Genomic DNA, 19,783 nt, shown 5'->3' on the forward strand with positions numbered 1-19,783 from the left:
CTCCATCCTGAAGTTCACCACCCATGGCGTCTGTTAATCAGCCTATCGCTCTACCTGAGCCTCAAAACACAGGCCCTGTCCAGAAACAATCCCCCTTGCCCAATGGCAACTTTCACCTGTGATAAAAAATTCAAGTGAAAGTTGCCCATAAGAACAGATTCAGGATCTGTGTATGTTCCCCCAATCCCAACATGAACCATTAGGGGTTTAAACCCAAAACTGACAGATCAATGTCTAGGAGTTTCATTGCATGCAATTTGGTATGACGTGGCTGATCTCTGGGTTGGCTTGTTCTTAAGAAAGATGGCAGCACTGTCTGGTCTGCATCTTACCAGAGGAAAAGCATAAACACAGGTGTACAAAACATTAGGAACACCTGCTCTTTCCATGACAGACTGACCAGGTGAAAGCTATGATCCTTTATTGATGTCACCTGTTAAATCCAATTCAATCAGTGTAGATGAAGGGGAGGAGACAGGTTAAAGAAGGATTTTCAAGCCTTGAGACAATTGAGACATGGATTGTGTATGTGTGCCATTCAGAGGGTGAATGGGCAAGACAAAATATTTAAGTGCCTTTGAACGGGGTATGGTAGTAGGTGCCAGGCGCACCGGTTTGAGTGTGTCAAGAACAGCAACGCTGCTGGTTTTTCATGCTCACCACTCAAAGGACTTCCAGCCAACTTGGCACAACTGTGGGAAGCATTGGAGTCTATGGGCCAGCATCCCTGTGGAATGCATTTGACACCTTGTAGAGTCCATGCCCCGACGAATTGAGGCTGTTCTGAGGGCAAAAGGGGGTGCAACTCAATATTAGGAAGGTGTTCCTAATGTTTTGTACACTCAATATAAAATTGATAAAGATACATGTGTACAAGGGAGTATGAATGACACGTTTTGACATTTCAGCAAGAGCCTCCCAAGACTCTCTTTAGCTGAGATGTCAACGATAACGTCTGCTTTATATTCCTAATCTTTTTTCATCTGTACTAAATGTACAGTCCAAAGGCTTGATGATGCTATGCAGTCTGTTTCAGCATAATGGGAATCATATGCTTGGCAAAGGAGAGCTTCAGCCAATACTCAAACACACCCATCTCTGATCCGTGGAAATCAGGAAATGTCAGTCGTCATTATCAAGCCTACTCATTATCTCCCACATCACAGCTGCTACAACCCCAAAATGGATCAACTGTCTTCCGGTAAAGATGTGATATTTTAGAATGGAAATTGCATTCTAGTCTTGGAGCATTCCATGATAACATAGAGGACACTTTTTCCCCAAAGTCTGTCCGTCTATCTTCAGAGGCCTCAGCCACTATCAAAAACACCTATTCTCCCACCAAAAGCCAGCAGGTAACTCTGGGGCAAATCCTAACTTCCCATTGACATCAATGGTCCCGTGTAGCTCAGTTGGTAGAGCATGGCGTTTGCAACGCCAGGGTTGTGGGTTCGATTCCCACGGGGGGGCAGTATGAAAATGTATGCACTAAATGTAAGTCGCTCTGGATAAGAGCGTCTGCTAAATGACTAAAATGTAAATGCATGACTAAGTGAAAATGTGACTTAAGCGGAAGTTAGTATTTGCCCCTAATAACAGACAGAGCAAGTGAAGAGCCTCAGTCAACTGCGCTTAAGTGAAAATTCATCTTTATTGATACCCTAACACAAATCTTCAATGGCAGAAACTAGTCAAAATAGAATATACTGTATATCAACACACCCCTAAGATATGAGCCACTAACGGGAACAGGTATGGGTACTTCACACCACTCAGACTCAAATCACACCCTACTCCTTATATAGTACACCACTTCTGACCAGCGCAATAGGTGGTGGTGCCCTATTTAGGGAAAAAGGGTGTGATTTTGAGACGTGCCCTCAGTTTCTATTCTGTCACTCTGCAGAAGTGCTGGACCAGAACAGAGGAGAGGGATGTTAGAGAACATGATTGGATAGTCAAACATTATACAGTTAATTCTGGTGATGTCTGGGTGGATTTAGAGAGTTTGGGAGTTATGAAAGAGAGGGTTGATCCTGTGGACTTGTTGTGGGCTGCTCAACTTGTCATGGAGCTCAGGAGAGACTCCTGGTGGTGAAACTAAGTATCTCCACCAACTATGTACAAACAAACCAGAGGATTCATTCATCACTGTATTGACTTGACTGAAAATCATGTGAAGGTAACTATGAGAAACATATGCTACACCATGTGAAATGAATGCCTTTTTTACACTTTTCATGCATCAATGTTGATAGTGACATTGGTGTGAGTTATTGACAAGGTAAAGTATAGTTTAGATGACAGCCCACCAACATCTACAAAATGACATTGGAGGCAAAGACATAGATATTGTACATGAGCTTGTGAACTTAAGCCAGAGACTCCATTGACATAGAAAAATAAATAAATTGTATGTTGAACCCAAATTCATAACCAAGCTCTCGTGAATCGTGGTTGTACCGTTGAATGTATTTTCCAAACTGCTAAAAAAAGTATTGTTTTTTGTATCTTTACTTTAGAGAGATGCCTTAGGGTGTTGATCTAAGGAAGAATACATAGAATTACAATTATACAGAAACTACCTTTAAATATACAATCACAAAGACACAACATAAGAGGGGAAAAAAGCCCACAAAATGATTCTTAATACAACCCAATAGCATGTTGGGGATCGATATTTAAAAGGATCTTGCAAAGTAGCTTCTTGGTCTGTAGCTTTCAAAAATGGTGATACATTTTTTGGGAAAACAATACAAAATGTTTCTCTTATCTTACAATGCCTTGTCAAAATTGTCTTAATGTTTCAAGTAGCAAATCGGAGAGAAACAAACATTGTCTGTACTGTCTGAGGTGTGGACGCAAGGTCCTGAGCAGATAAGTAGAGAGACAGCGGATAGGGTGCCACTTGGGATGCATCCTATCCTCTAAGTGCACTACTTTTGACCATAGCCCTATGGGTTCACTATATAGGGAATAGGTGCCATTAAAGACGCAGCCTTGAACACTAAAGAGGTGGCCTTTCCCTTCAGATCAGAATCACTGGGCTTCGTTATAACCATGTCTGACACTGACGGGCTATATACCGTATCCGACATAGACAACACAATATTACATAGAAGTAGTAATCAATCACAATAATACAAATGATCTAACAGTAATATTTATACAGTTATATACCGTTGATTCTCCTCTCCAGTCACAGGTTTATGATGCTTTACAATTTCTTCATATAAGCCATAATAAAAAGAACAAAACACCATCAATTCATAAGAAAAATAGATTGAAGTTAGTGGAAAAAAGTGCAAAGAATATTCTGGGGTTTTTTTGTACTTTTTTTGCTTGTCTGTTTCATTTTTAGAAATTGATATAAAAATAAAAAATTGAAATCAAATTGAAAACATAGAAAATTAAAACCCACTTCTGTATGGCCAGGCGCTCTGGTCCAGGTGGGGGAGTAGGACCTCTCTCCAGTACCTCTGTCTGTGTGTGTGTGTGGTGTGTTTAAGGTTTAGCGTAGTGGTTCTCAACTCCGGTCCTCAAGCTCCGGCAGTGTACAGGTTTTTGTTCCAACCAGGTCCTACAAAACAAATAATTTAGTTTTTAAAAACTGAACGTTGGATTTATGCTGTAGTGCACACAATACTTTTATTCTGCAAAATCTAAGAGATAATAAATAAAGCTAGGTATTCCTTCCCTGTGAGGTGAGCACAACAGAAACAGAGGTACGTTGTCAAGGCAACACACCCAGAGACCCGAGGTTGGAACAAGAACCCGCCAATATGGCCGTCAGCAAAATGACCGCCACGGCTAGCACTGTGATCATAAAAGGCAGAATCCAGCTCTGACTCAAACACTCTGACCAGTAAGCACACGCCCACACACTAACAGAGCAGTCAGGCCTAGCGCTGATAAGCGAGGTGAGCCAGGAGGAGAAGAGGGCCGGGGTTGAACACCACTGAGCATGTGCGAAAGAGAGCGTGAGTGGGATTCATTCTGCAGATAAATGAGTAGCGAATCTGGGTGGTGAGTTAGGGTTTATGGTTGTGGCTCTACTGTGAGGACTGGGAGTCGTTGTTCTTGCTGTCCTGGCTGTTGGGGGTCTTGTTGTTCCAGGGGGAGTTTGCGCCCCCCAGGGCGGGGGAGCTGCCGAAACTGTCCTCGTCCTCCAGGCCCCCCCCTCCGTTGGCCGTGTCGAACTGGCCATTCTCCAGCCGCGTGATCAGACGCTCATCCTCGTCTCCAAACTCCCCTCCCATCAGAGTGGGCTCGCCCACCATCATCACGTCCTAGAGAGGGACAGCAAGGGCCGGAACATTATCCCCACAACCACGGGGGAGAACCGAGCATAGACGATCCCAAAGGACTTAGAAAATGGGATGGATGGGGCTGGGACTACCGTGGTTACTCGTAATGGTTAGTTCTGGGCTAGATGAGACTTATGGGATATAATGTGTTTTTATGATTAATATTTTACATATCCTTTGGGTCCTTGAAGGCCTAAAATGATATGGACATTTAAAATAAAGCTTATTGGGACCTCTGAAAATATAAGAATAATTAATGTTTCAGAGTCTGTGATATTCAGTGACTGTGTCCATCCATGCTCACCCCACTTACAATCAGACATAGCTCTGGGTTTCAGGCACCCAGGCCAAATATTCAACATCTACAACAGGCCCAATGCCAGCCTCTGTTCCAGGGATTTGGGTAATATCACCCTTCCCTGTTGGTCAGCGGTGGGCAGCCCTAATCCTTGAGTGCTGCATCATGGGGGTTTTCATTCCACCTCGGGTCTCATTGGCTCACTCAACCAACCAACAGCTGCTCAGCTGCCTGTGAATTCTATGTTTTGATAGGCTCAGTGGTAGAAGCGGCTTTTAAGGTTGTAGGACGATAAAGCAGATTGAGCGGCACGTCTCACCCGCTCCAGGTAGACATTACCCCTAACCACAATCTAGGATCAGATTGGCATATCTCCACTCCTAACTTTAATAGTTAGAGGGGTGATATTGTATCTGATCCTGAGCCAGTGGTAAGGGGTAATGTCTACCTACTGAATGAGTGTGCGACCCGTAGGCCTGCGGCCCCAGAGGACCAGGTACTGCCCAGCACTGGCTCACGTCAGACAGGGAGTCTTTGGCAACATAATATACACTTCTACTATCCCCCAATACCCGTAGCCTACTTTCCCCAATCTGATTAAGACCAAATGCCCCACCTCCACCCTTCCTCATCTCAACCCCTATCCTGCGTTCCCCTATCCCCAACAACCCTGCCTTGAAAGCAAATCCTTATCATACCAGCCCCCGTCCCAATCTTTCCTGGCCCCACACTCCCCCATGTTACCTGTCCCAACCCCACCCCACCCCTACTCCCTGTCACGCTCTCCCCACCCCACCTCCAAACCCCTATAGCTCCCCGCTCCCCACCCCACAAGGTCATGTAGATGGGATGCTTACAGGTACCTGTGTGGAGAGGGGGAAGTTGTTAGCAGGACTCTTCTTCTTGCTGTTGTTGTTGTTGTTGTTTCCTCCTCCAGCGCTCATGTTGCTGCCGCCAGACATCTTCCTTTTCCTCCGCTTGTTGGGCGCTTGTCTGGCCGGCTCAGCTGGATATAAAGACAGGAGGAGAGGTGGTACTGGGATCTGCAGTGTGTGTGTGTCTGACCGGGTTCAAATCCATTTCACCGACACGCCACAAGACAGTGTAAGGCTGCTGAGTTACAGGCTTCAGGTTTTGAGCAGGTTCCTCATCACCCAAGTTTGGTTCACCATATAAGTGTGTTGTCTGTATACAGAGAGTGTGATGACCGTGTGTTTACCTGGTGGGGCCACCATGCGTTGCCACTTCTGGAAGAGACAGGTCTTGAGACAGTCTCTGGGACTCAGACTATAGGTCTTGTGTCTGGACATCAACTCCTGCATCGGCTCCAAGATCACACACAACTAGAGGAGAGAGAAGAACATTGACAGTCAGACCACCAATACTGCTTCAGCACCTCTAATAGAATGCCAGCTCGGTAGGAACTCCGGTATGGCCAAAATAACGTGAGTACAACCGCCTTTTTCATTCTACTTCAAAACACTAAATGGGCATGACTTACCCTAAGGTAGTTGAGTGTGGAGTTGGACAGGCCACATCTTGTGATGTTTTTGGCCAGCTGGTCCAGCATCTGAGGGTCCTGCACCTTGGAAGAGGGGGAGGAGAGCAGGGAAGCAATGACTGAATGGTGGTCAGTAACACTGGCAATCAATCTAACTGTGTGTGACCTTTTAATTGTGAATGATCATTGAAATGTAAATGAATCCTTCTGGACTGTAATGTGATTTGTGGATTCAAATAAAGTATTTAAAAAGGTGTGACTCACGTGCATCGCTAGTATGCTACGAGGCAGGACCTCTCTGTGTTGTCTGATGCTAAAGTGCCAAGTCTTGATCCTCATCATGTCGTCAAACATGAACTCTAGGTACAAACGACCCTCCACACACACCTAGAGGAGGGGAGAGAAGTTAGGTCAAACACCTAAAGGACGGGAGAGGAAAAAATATAGTATTTGTGTGTGTGTGTTGCGGGGGGACTGAAATGTGTGTTTGGATTTGTTGAGTAGTGGAATTATAAATGGGATATTTGAGGATTTGGAAATGCATAATGCAATGTGTATTTGCAATGGAGAGTTAAATGTGTGCTTGCAAATGGAAAATACAATGTGTATTTGCAAATGGAGAATGAAATGTGTATTTGCAAATGGAGAATGAAATGTGAATTTGCAAATGGACAACGGTATCTGTATGTTCAAATGGACCAGAAAGTGTATTTGCGTACCTGTGTGAACATGGGCTTGCCGTTCTGTGTAACCATGGTGCACTGGTCACAGTCTAGAGACACAAAGTTACTGTGGAAAGACTCTTTAGGGTGCTTCAATGTGTAGAACAGCTCAGTGGCGCCCCCTTCAAAAATACTCCGGAAGTACCGCGGGATCAACGTCCGGCCGATAGCTAGGGAGAGTAATAATTTAATGCCATTCCTTTGTATAAAATACTACGGAAGAGTATTAGGGCCAAGCGAAGAGGGGGGGAAATGGTACTTAAAATAAGTATTTTTGCATGGATAAAATCTCAATGTTGATAATAAAGTCAAAATATTTAGAACTCGAAATTTCATTGAGAATAAACTCAATTGTGAGAATAAAGTTGCATTTCAAGATTAAAATAGGGTATTTGGTTAATTGCATGCCTCCCTGTTGCTGTGCACTACCGTTGAAATGCCTGAGTTAGATGACCTGGTTAAACCAATGATTTATACAGTACCAGTCAAAAGTCTGGACACACCTACTCATTCAAGGGTTTTTCTTTATTTTGACTTTCTTCCATTGTAGAATAATAGTGAATACATCAAAACTATGCGTCTGCTAAATGGCATATTATTATATTATTAGTGCAGGGTTGATACTTCACTAGGGGAGGGGTGAGGAATGTCAGAGTTCCTAATATGTATTCCGTACACCTGTGTACCATGCTAATCTCAGCAGTCACACGATTATGGCTGAGAAAAATATCCTGCTGTAGCATATTAAAAATATACTTTATTCTGGAAATATCGTGACTTTATTCTCTAAATATTGCAACTTTATTCACAATTGTATTTTTACTTTATTCCAAATTAATTTTTTAGAATATTCTCCACACAAAAAACATACCACCACCCATCACCATTCATTGATTTTTTTCTCTTCACTTTGCCCTAATACTCTTCTGTAAAATAAGATCGTAACCATAATGTGTAAGAGGGTGAAATCTATACATTCCCATTTTAAAGCCTCCCTGAAAGTCTAAGTGCGTCTTACTGTATCGTTTGGGCCCGTCCTCCAGACAAAAGGTGATGGTGAGCATGGCATCATCCTCAAAGAACTCTGTGGTGAAGGCATCCCACCAGAGATTGTCACAGTCCTACAACACACAATAAATTAATACATCTGCCATCACAGGTTGTCAGAGTCTTACAAGATCATAGTAGGGTCACACCATTAGGAATAATTGAGTGTGTGCGTTTCGGGCTCTCACCTCTGTCCAGTTCTGTAGCCGCTTGTTGAGCTCAAATATCCTGTAGTCTGTCTGGTTGCCGTATGGTGTGGGTCTCCTGCAACAGGACAGAGCAGGGTCAGTATACAACTTTATTTTCAGAGTTAAAAGTTATGCTCCAACACTATTTGGAGGGGTGAGGGTTGATGCTGTGATGGAGGCTCAGTTGGTGTACTCACCCCATGCCAGGCTCTAGGTATGACGGGGGGTACATTGGTGTTGGCCTGCAGAGACAGACAGGCGAGAGTCAAAATGTATTATTATAATTACATAGGTACTAATAGTACCAACCTACAGTACTAACAGTATGAGCTAAGTGGCAGGTGTGTGTGTGTGTGTGTCCTACCCCACGTCTCTGTCCAGCATGGTGCCGGGGTGGAAGGGGGGGAAGGCACTGCCGTTAGGGCCGGGCTCCTTGGGGGAGTACAGCTTGAACGACTTAGATGAACAGCCTAGAGAGAGACGGAGAGGAAAAAGAAGATTGAGCGACTTGGAAGATAGGCCAACAGCCTGTGGCTCTGTACACAGCAAAAAATTACTCAAAGTCGACCAATGAATTGCAGCCTCACACCAACACGCCCCACGATTGAGTCAGACAGAGCCAGCAAGCCATAAGAGAAGACTGCTAAAAAGCCATAAGAATGCTAAATAGTTACTAAATGGTTCCATTGCATTGACCCCATCTTGCACAGACTATGCACACTCACAAGACTATATATACACACACACTATATACACAGACACTCACACAAACCCTACACACATTGACACACACGCATACGGACACAACCATCATATGCTGCTGCTACTCTGTTCTTTATTCTTACTCGTATTATTATCATCATCTATTGTGATTAGGGTTGAACGGCGGGAACCTGAGATTTATCGTACCAAAACCACTCCCTTTTCCCAGGATAAATAACTGTGAGAAACCAGTAAATTATAAGAAATTATTTATATGAACAGCATGACGTGAAATGGAACTGTTAAATTATATGCGATGTCTAAATCTGGCTTCTCTACGGCCTTCTCTCTGCATGATCAATCAAAGAACGCCACAGGAATGGAAGACCCAGAGTCACCTCTGCTGAAGAGGATAAGTTCATTAGAGTTACCAGCCTCAGAAATTGCAGCCCAAATAAACGCTTCAGAGTTCAAGTAACAGACATCTCAACATCAACTGCATGAATCAGGCCTTCATGGTTGAAATGCTGCAAAGAAACAACTACTAAAGGACACCAATAAGAATAAGATACTTGCTTGGGCCAAGAAACACAAGCAATGGACATTAGACCGGTGGAAATCTGTCCTTTGGTCTGGAGATCTTTGGTTCAAACCGCTGTGTCTTTGTGAGACGCAGAGTAAGTGAACGGATGATCTCCGCGTGTGTGCTTCCCACCGTGAAGCATGGAGGTGGTGTTATGGTGTGGTTTATTTAGAATTCAAGGCACACTTCACCAGCATGGCTACCACAGCATTCTGCAGCGATACGCCATCCCATCTGGTTTGCACTTAGTGGGACTAATTTGTTTTTCAACAGGACAATGACCCAACACACATCCAGCCTGTGTAAGGGCAATTTGACCAAGAAGGAGAGTGATGGAGTGCTGCATTAGATTACCTGGCATCCACAATCACCAGACCTCAACCCAATTGAGAGGGTTTGGGATGAGTTGGACCGCAGAGTTCGATTCCAGGCTGTATCACAACCGGCCGTGATTGGGAGTCCCATAGGGCGGCGCACAATTGGCCCAGCATCGTCCGGGTTTGGCCGGTGTAGGCCGTCATTGTAAATAAGAATTTGTTCTTAACTGACTTGCCTAGTTAAATAAAGGTAAAATAAAAATAAATAAAATAAAGAGTGAAGGAAAAGCAGCCAACAAGTGCTCAGCATATGTGGGAACTCGTGAAGAGAAGTGAAAGCCGTCTGCATCTAATTCTAGTCCTATATTATGCAAGCATGTCATTACAATGATGAAGCAGGACAACAAAACGTATTTCATTTCAAAGCGAGGAAGGAATGAAGAATTAATGGAGCGAGAAAGAGGAGGTAGGCTAATAACATTAGGGGAAATACAGTATTAGAAAAAGGTATGAGTTAGCCTACTAAATTATACAAATTGGCCCTATTATATTTCAAAATTAAAATCAAATTCGCTAGCCTATACTTGTAACTTTGTAGGCTGCATGTGCTGCACCAGAATTGCATGTTCTCTCCCAACTTTATCATGATTTGAAGGAGGTGCGTAAATCCAGGCTAAATAATACAAAAACAGTAATAAAGTTCACACTCAAAGATTAGCCTACTGGAGCTAGTTTAATTTATTTACCCAAGAGAGCATATAGCTAGCTACATCTATGGGCTTTTATGTTTTTATGTTGTGTGGTAGCCTATATATCATATGTATTGGATAACGGCACAATCGTTTAGGCTTTTTTGGGCTTGGGCTCATAAAATGTCTTTAACGTAGGGCTTATAAAATGTATGGCTTATCAGGCTTAGGTAGCATCAGACTTGAATTTTCGGTCAAATCTCTAATCAAATCCAGACATAGGCCTATTTATATGCTTTTGAATTACACTTCTGGTTTTGGCAGGAAATACCAGGTAACCCGGGAGAAAAGTGATTTATTTATGGGACATTTGTAAAATACCAGGAAAATATTCAACCCTAATTCTGATGCCTAGTCACTTTACCATGCCTTTATGTACATATCTGCCTCAAACACCTCGTACCCCTGCACATTGATCTGGTACTGGTACTCCCTGTATATAGCTTCATAATTGTGTATTTTATTCCTTGTGTTACTATTTTATTTTTACTCTGCATCGTTGGGAAGGGCTCGCAAGCAAGCATTTCACGGTAAAGTCTACACCCGTTGTATTTGGTGCATTTGACAAAATTTGATTTGACCAGTTCATTTATTTCCATCCTTGTTTTTGCCACTCCGTCTGTGAATGTAGGCTATTAGACATGTGGATCTATCATCTTATTTACATTAGTTTAGCAGGTAGGTTGACTGAAATAATATTCATTTACAGCATATTTCAGAGTACAGATGAGAAAATTTGTAATTTAAAAATGGGACACTTCTCTCTATCATAGGGCTGGCTAGGTTACAGTTAGCTACTGTACTAGCAAGTAGCAACATCTATCGACTAGCCTAGATCCTCTTTGTCCCTAACCCATTATGGGAAAGATCCCCTCTTGCATACAGCGGCCTAAAATCATGTGATCAAAGTCCTGTTGTGTGTGTGTGTGTGCTGTGTCCTGCCCATCCCCCACCCTCCCTCTAGCTTTCTGCGATGTTAACCCTCTCCTGCCCAGAGGATACGTGCATGCTGAAACAACACTCTGGCCTATTTTTAAAAAACACTGCTGTAACTAAACACCCCAACTAGGCCACAAGTCTGTCTAATGAACATTTTATGGACAATGAACCTTGCTTCTAGTCTCAATCTGTATTCAATAACAAAGGTAAAATTGTAGGATGGAATATAGGGTGATTCCAGCGTTATGGACATTACATTTGCAAACAAAATCACAACTTTAATGTCTTACAGAATGGACAAATAAGATATAAATGAAACATTTGATGTGTGTTCGCCTTGGGGGGAGTGTATACCCATTAAAGCAGACTTCTAAATATTGACATGTTGGAGAAAAGCAAATAAGAAGTGTTATGGATGTTACATGAAATGTACATGTTTTTTGGGGAGACTGAACATATTAGCAAAGTCTGAGTTTAAGTCCTAGGTCAAAACATATTTTAATTTACACACTTTTATTTTTTTAAAGTACATTTAGAATTTTGGGTGTAGTTACCCTTTAGTGCAAGTGCACACCAACCAGAGAGTGTTGGTTAGCGGTGTTTCTGTACCGCTCATGTGATTGCACAGTTTGTGAAACAAATGGCCACTGGATTGATGCAAATACTCATATCATTTTGCCAGGTAGGCATAGGCTACTTTGCAGTTAACATTTAATTTAAAAGGTTTTTGGGAAAGCCTTTACATCTACCAGGAGACAGTTATCATTAATGCAAATACAAAGTGTAGACTAGACATATGCACACAGACAAGGGCATTCCTGTGCTGTTTCAGAAGGAGTATTTATGTCTGTAATAAAGCCCTTTGTGGGGAATAAAGCCTGTGTGTGTGCAATAAATAAATATATAACACAAACGGTCAAAAGTTTTAGAACACCTACTCATTCAAGGGTTCTCTTTATTTTTACTATTTTCTACATTGTAGAATAATAGTGAAGACATCAAAACCATGAAATAACACATATGGAATCATGTAGTAACCCAGAAAGTGTTAAACAAATCAAAATATATTTGAGATTCTTCAAATAGCCACCCTTTGCCTTGATGACAGCTTTGCACACTTGGCATTCTCTCAACCAGCTTCACCTGGAATGCTTTTCCAACAGTTTTGAAGGAGTTCCCACATATGCTTAGCACTTGTTGGCTGCTTTTTCTTCACTCTGCGGTCTGACTCATCCCAAACCATCCCAATTTGGTTGAAGTCGGGGGATTGTGGAGGCCAGGTCATCTGATGCAGCACTCCATCACTCTCGTTCTTGGTCAAATAGCCCTTACACAGCCTGGAGGTTTGTTGGTTCATTCTTCTGTTGAAAAACAAATTATAGTCCCACTAAGCCCAAACCAGATGGGAAGGCGTATCGCTGCAGAATGCTGTGGTAGCCATGCTGGTTAAGTGTGCCTTGAATTCTAAATAAATCACAGACAGTGTCACCAGCGAAGCACCCCCACACCACCTCCTCCATGCTTCATGGTGGGAACCACACATGCAGAGATCCGTTCACCCACACCGCGTCTCACAAAGACACGGCAGTTTGAACCAAAAATCTCAAATTTGGACTCCAGACCAAAGGACACATTTCCACGAGCAATGGTCTAATGTCCATTGCTCGTGTTTCTTGGCCCAAGTAGGTCTCTTCTTCTTATTGGTGTCCTTTAGTAGTGGTTTCTTTGCAGCAATTCGACCATGAAGGCCTGATTCACGCAGTCTCCTCTGAACAGTTGATATTGTAACCAAATATGCAAATGAGACAATACACATGTGCCTATATTGCCAATCCACTTTTCTGGATATTGGATGAAGCCAGTATATTTTTTGGGGGTGGCTTTCATTTGAATAAATACACTCCAGGACTATTCACAGAGAACGATGAGAAGAGTGTTTATCAACAATACAAATAAAGTACTGCCATGTATGAGAAATGAATTTCAGCCTCTTTTTTACAAGAGAATCTTAGCTAGAACATAAGTGTCTAGATGATCAACAATTGCTACAGTAAAAGTCTGAATAATGCATGTCAGAACAAACTGTGGTGAATGCAAAAGCTTTTGAAGCGAAGATATGATACATTAATATTCATCACATCCACAACTATTATTGACTTTACTGATAACACTGAAAAAGGAAACTGACAAAAAATAAAGAAACCAATTATAGACCATATAAAACATTGATGAAAGCTAGCTTTACAGACAGAGAATGTTTCAAGATGATCCGATGTAAGATGCATGTTTTACAAAAATGTTTCCTAAAAAACTTAATGGATGGTTAATTGCATGTCCCAGTCACCCCGCTATCATTACAAGACTGTTCAAACAAAACTGAAGACACTTCAATTTGGTCTGTATTGCTTCATTAACATCTCATCTTCATAACTAATACTGGGGGGCAGCTGTGAGTGGAAAAACAAGCTCTGGTCAGCCCTTTCTAAAATACATTAAATATGATTGACTGGAAAGCCTTTGAGACTTGGCCACCTACTCTGTAATGGCCAAAATTCATGCAATTACTTTACAATTTTGTGTCTCTGCTTGCAATTTGAAGGTAGTTGCTAACTAGCAGTATCACAAGTGCTAACTAGTGTTAGCGCAAGGACTGGAAGTCTATAGTAACTGCTAGCATGGTAGTAGATACATTTACATTTCATTCAGAAATGACTATTTGGGCATGCGCTGATTTATTTTTTACATGGAATCGCCCAATATTAGAAATATTGTCTGTGGCCTGCTTTGTCAACAACAGGGGGTTAGAGAGAGATTAGAGAGGGAGAGATGGGGCAGAGAGAGATGGCCCTAGGGCTATGCAGCCTACACTGTCCTGAGCTGCATGCACTCCTTCCGCTCTAGTGCACAACTCAGCCAGCCCAGGTCATTATCACAAAGGGGGAAAACAATTAATAGCCTAGTACTAGTCTCCACAACAACTCTGATATGCCCCTACAGCAGAATCCTGCATCTCACCAATAAATAATTGTTGGAGGCATAACATTACCACTCCTCATCCCCCCACAGCCCCTTCCAAAAACACACTCAAATCATACCCCCCCTCGTTTGACTGCACCCCAGAGAGGCTAACTCTCTCCTCCCCCTCAATACAGGGGTGACCCCGGCCCTGCTCTACAGGATTAACAGCAGTTCTATAGGCATGTCCTTTGACCTAGCAGCAATCCCAACCCTAAGAACACCAGACATCAGGCCCTGACAGACATCCCCCGCTATTCACCCAGCCTTTCTCTAGGCTACCCAGGTACATCATACTACAGAACTCATTGATCATCCTACAATCAATTTTTAAAAAACACTTGTCCTCACACAGACTGGCTTCAACCTCTGCATACAGGGTAAATCCATATGAATTCAATCACTTTTTGACAGCATCCCTTTTGATTTAAACAACATTTTGCATACGTTTGCCCATGGAAGAAGTGGTCGAAAAGATAGAGGTGCTCAAAGTTTACCTATTTTGCACACCCCACCATACCATGGCCTCCCGAGTGGCGCAGCGGTCTACGGCACTGCATCTCAGTGCTTGAGGCGTCACTACAGACCCCCTGGTTCGATTCCAGGCTGTATCACAACCGGCCGTGATTGGGAGTCCCATAGGGCGGCGCACAATTGGCCCAGCGTCGTCCGGGTTTGGCCGGTGTAAGCCGTCATTGTAAATAAGAATTTGTTCTTAACCGACTTGCCTAGTTAAATAAAGGTTAAATAAATAAAAATAAGAGATCCATGTCTTCATCAATGGAAAAGATAAGCGGTTTAGTTTGATATCACTTAAAAGCTTACAAACAGGGTTGTCAAACTATTTTATAAATTGTGTTATTTTTTGTTGAATACAAAAAATTAACTATCAATTATCTAAAAACGCATCAACTCCGATGTTGTTCATATTCACATATACTGAACAAAAACGTGTTGGTCTCATTTAAAGTGTTGGTTGAGAATAGAATGGATATGAAGTCTGTGATCCACTCACCCTACTTTGGGGTTAATCATAGTTCTCATAATGGAGGAGGGGGTCCTTGTCTATATGACAGATGGCAATGGATGACATCGGTTCCCAAACTTCCAGAGGTCTGGGGCAGCAGCATTAGAGCTGACCCCATTTGTTTGGTCGATAGGCTGTTGGTCGACCGAGATTTCTTTAGTCGAGCAGTCGCAAATATATACATTTTCTTCATGGTGCGCGTGCTACTGAAATTGTCAATTATATAAGAATAATGGTGCAACCCTAATGCTCTTTCTCCCACGATGGATAGCAGTCGCTGTCCGCGGTTCTGAAGCGTAATCTTCAGTGCGCAGTTGAATTGGCGCCTTTATATGTTGCTATGTGCATAATAGCGAAGTTAACCAGCATATTGGTGTTGGGAACAATGCTGCGGAGGCAGCAGCGTAGGTGTTGTTTACACTGTTCCAAATGGGGAGAAAATAATATTGTAATCTAACAGCACCTGTTTGTGTCGCATAACATGCTGTCAGCTCACGCTCCTATACCCTGCTTTTTCTTGATCTCTTTGTTATTATTATAATAATTATCATCATAATAAGTCATGTCATTAGTAGGCTTCTTATAGTAGTAGCCTCGTATAACCACCATTGAGCTGTAGGCCTAAGAGCGCATCCTGTTTAGTCTTAATATCGTAACTTACTTAGGTCTATATTTCAATATATAGGCTACTGTATCAATGAATAAATCATTGTTCATGTCATCACACAGCATATGAGTGAGTCATTCATGCTTTGAAATGCAATCAAGCATTTTAGTTTTAAAATGAAATAAAAGGGAGATTTGGATAATTAGCCTAAACAACAAATAAACTGCAATTCACGAATACATACAACTGTTTTTAGTCTTCGCTGTAAAGGCGTTATATATTTTTTTCTTCTTCAATTAGAACAGACTACATTTATAATTTATTTAATGTCGTTTACATGGTTCCAAATGGTCACAAAAAAGAATACTGTAATCTAACAGCACCTGTTTGGCACACAATACTCAAAGCGCTTGCTCCTATACCCTCCTTTTTCTTGATCTCTTTACACAACTAACTCAAATGTCTTCCACACATCTGACATCCCCTTTTCCCTCCTGAGCAACCAGCAAACATTCCCCCGTTTCGAGTTTATTTTTCACGTCCTCGCATCCATTTTGCAGTCACGTGTTATGGTGTTCGGAGTTTGTTATAACCAATTTACTGATGTGATTATGATAGGCTATAGATCAGGCCCCATTTGTCACGTGCATGCAATGCTTACATACTTCATGTAAAGAGGGAATAGGGAATGTTTTCCTAAACAAATAAGGTATTTCGTTAACATAACTTTTCTGTCAGAGAAACAAGTAAGAAACAAAATGGCTGTAATTATGTTGCAGCTTCAGCAGGGACAGCGCGATAAACCCTTACTGTGCTTTGGTGCCTGTTTGCTGCATCAGGGAGAGAGAACATTCCGCAGTCACACTCGCTGTAATTTTTCTAACACATCGTGCTCCCTCAAGTCATTTGTGTGTCTTTATTATTTCATCAAACCGTGTGCTTAAAGCATCAGACAAGCTCAGTGCATATACACTGAACAAAAATATAAAATGCAACATGCAATAATTACAAAGATTTTACTGAGTTACAGTTCATATAAGGAAATCAGTCAATTGAAATAAATTAATTAGGCCCTAATCTATGGATTTCACATGACTGGGCAGGGGTGCAGCCATGGGTGGGCATAGGCCTACCCACTTCGCAGCCAGGCCCAGCCTATCAGAATGTGTTTTTCCCCACAAAAGGGCTTTATTACAGACAGAAATACTCCTCAGCCCCCCTACCCAGACGATCCCACAGGTGAAGAACCGGATGTGGAAGTCCTGGGCTGGCGTGGTTACACGTGGTCTGTGGTTGTGACACCAGTTGGACGTACTGCCAAATTCTTTAAAACAACGTTGGAGGCAGCTTATGGTAGAGAAATGAACATTAAATTCTCTGGCAACCGATCTGGTGGACATTCCTGCAGTCAGCGTGCCAACTGCACGCACCCTCAAAACCTGAGACATCTGTGGCATTGTGTTATGTGACAAAACTGCACATTTTAAAGTGGCCTTTTATTGTCCTCAGCACAAGGTGCACCTGTGTAATGATGGGGTAGGGTAGAAGGATTACTTTTATCCTATCCCAGGTATTCCTTAAAGAGGTGGGGTTTCAAGTGTCTCCGGAAGGTGGTGAGTGACTCCGCTGTCCTGGCGTCGTGAGGGAGCTTGTTCCACCATTGGGGTGCCAGAGCAGCGAACAGTTTTGACTGGGCTGAACGGGAACTGTGCTTCCGCAGAGGTAGGGGGGCCAATATATAGACACATAGGGTGTCTATATATTGGAAAAATACAGAGCTAAAAATTGACCCATCGACTGGTCGAAAGAACGACCAAGATTTTTTTTGTCTGGGATTTGACTATGCAGCATAGAGTCAAATCAAATGTTATTGATCGCGTACACATATTTTGCAGATGTTATCACGGGTGTAGCTAAATGTTTATGTTCCTAGCTCCAACAGTGCAGTAATACATAACAATACATGCAAATCCCCAAAAATGTAGAAAGAGCAATGTCAGAGTCCAGAATATGTATGTAGATGATGATGTGTATATACATTATGGACAGTACATGAATAGAAAAGGTGTGTACAGCAGTAGTTATATAGGATGAGCCTGGACTAGAATACAGTATATACGTATGAAGTGTGTAAAACACTCAAAACACTCTGTCTGGAGATGGCCCATATATAGAGGGGGAGAGAGACAACCTCTCCCCTATTCTCCAGATGATAGCCTGTATATGTATGCTATCTTGGAGTGGGGTGAAGTTACCCCTACTACAGAAACCGATCTAAGGTCTGCTTTGAATGTTCCCTTCAACGGATTTGAGGAGGATGAGCTGATCCTATATCTGTAACGTTAGGCTGGGCCTACATGACAATTTCCCTAGCCCTACAGATATGATTGGAGATGGAGGATTAACACTCCCCTGGTGCTTTTCCACTGAGTGTTTAATGTTAATTAAAGCTCAAGTGTAATTATGTTTCCATCAGGTGTGTGACACTAAGGACTTCGGGCAAGCATAATCAACAACCTATGCATCATTCAAGACAGTTGTTTTGTAAGGTGTAAAAGTAAACATGTAGCCATTGTATGTAAATGAAAACAAAAAAGTACCCAGGACCTGGGCTTGGCACCAAGTCTGGGCAGGTCCGCCGGAGCCTTGCATGGCCCAGGGAGACACAGGTGACGGCCATGAAAGTCTGAGCCTTTTGGGTAAAACCTCATTGGAAATACACCATCCATGTTTTGCTATGGAGACGGTGTCACACAACTACATAATCTAAGACTACCATGGTTAGAACGAGAATTTAATCCCCCAAAATCGTCCATTGATTTGAGGATTAAAAAAGAAACAGAAAGACAGCATAAGCATATCGTTAGCATAAAAGACAAAGGAAGTCACAGAGCTGAGAAACTATATAGCAGCCAACTAAATGGTGAATTCCTCATTCATTGTCTTGATTAAAACTAATGAATGAGATTAGCTGAACAAAGGTTTGACGGATGCTGATGACAAGCTAGCTACAACAACAGCAAGATTGTCTGTTGACCTGTGTGGCAGTGAATAGCTAAATGGCGTTAGCCAATGTGTTAAACTAGCTAGCTATAACGTTAATTAGCTGCACGGACCACACTCGAAATGTACATAATAATAATGAATTGCTACAGAAAATTGCAGCAAGGCAAAATAGTAACTAGTAGAGTTAATTGCTAACTTGAATCCACCATACCTGCACAGAATGGTTCACCGAAACGCGGTGTTTTCCAACAGCAACAGCACTGATCGGTATTAGCAGGCTAGCTTGGATGCTAGCTGTCCCAATTTGGAGCAGCTTCAGCGCAGTCGTTATTTCCGTTTTCCTCTCCGAAACAAAACGAAAAGTGAAGCGAATTAATACTTCATCTGTGTCGTTAATTTTGCACCTACAAAGTAGCGTTTTTTTAAGCAACCCAGATGTTGAAAAGTGGGGATCTAACTAGCTAGCGATTGAGCCAAACCCTTTGTTCCTAGCCAGACGCGAACAATGGCCCCCGTCTCTGCCCTCGCGTCTTTCCTCTCTTCTTGCGTAAGCGTTCCCGCTGCAGAATGGGCTCCCCCAACCGTGTTCAATCGAACCGTAATCCGCCTTTACAACACCCTCCCCCTCATATTCACATCCTAATAGCTAACGTTATGTAGTAAAGCTCTGAACATTTGCTATGCATTGTAGGTGTATTAAAATAAATAATACATTCAGTATCTAGCTAGCCTTTTGAAACAATAACATTCACTGCCTCTCATTCAGTCAGTCCTA

The 19,783-nt window shown here is 42.4% G+C and overlaps 1 protein-coding gene across 7 annotated transcripts; it reads right to left on the minus strand.

The window, feature by feature from the left end:
- Window positions 1-1,632: 1,632 nt before the first annotated feature.
- On the minus strand, window positions 1,633-19,498 carry LOC311136280 (LIM domain-binding protein 1-A-like). 7 transcript variants are annotated; one of them, XM_084170412.1, is made up of 11 exons: window positions 19,220-19,498; window positions 8,428-8,533; window positions 8,261-8,305; window positions 8,064-8,139; window positions 7,847-7,949; window positions 6,826-6,998; window positions 6,371-6,493; window positions 6,107-6,184; window positions 5,825-5,948; window positions 5,469-5,611; window positions 1,633-3,580 (listed from the first exon to the last, which is right to left on the minus strand). In XM_084170412.1, exons 2-11 carry the CDS (start codon window positions 8,445-8,447, stop codon window positions 3,527-3,529), a joined length of 939 nt encoding a protein of 312 aa, XP_084026538.1. In that variant the 5' UTR covers window positions 8,448-8,533; window positions 19,220-19,498; the 3' UTR covers window positions 1,633-3,526. The 7 variants fall into 7 exon arrangements, with proteins under 7 accessions (XP_084026538.1, XP_084026537.1, XP_084026536.1 ...); XM_084170411.1 differs by lacking the exon at window positions 19,220-19,498 and having other exon boundaries at window positions 6,107-6,190; window positions 8,428-8,529; XM_084170410.1 differs by lacking the exon at window positions 19,220-19,498 and having other exon boundaries at window positions 3,432-3,580; window positions 5,463-5,611; window positions 6,107-6,190; window positions 8,428-8,529.
- Between the last annotated feature and the right edge of the window lie 285 nt (window positions 19,499-19,783).

This window comes from Coregonus lavaretus (genome assembly GCF_964263955.1).
Source record: "Coregonus lavaretus genome assembly, chromosome: 1".
NCBI classification, from domain to species: Eukaryota; Metazoa; Chordata; class Actinopteri; order Salmoniformes; family Salmonidae; genus Coregonus; species Coregonus lavaretus.

Bases quoted from the DNA above. Each gene is read 5' to 3' on its own strand.
- LOC311136280 (XM_084170407.1), bottom strand. From the start codon at position 8,447: ATGCTGGACAGAGACGTGGG. The intron at 6,191-6,370 runs GTGAGTCACACC...CCCTCTTCCAAG, and splicing joins GTAGCATACTAGCGATGCAC to GTGCAGGACCCTCAGATGCT. The intron at 5,949-6,106 runs GTAAGTCATGCC...TCTCTCCTCTAG, and splicing joins CCACACTCAACTACCTTAGG to TTGTGTGTGATCTTGGAGCC.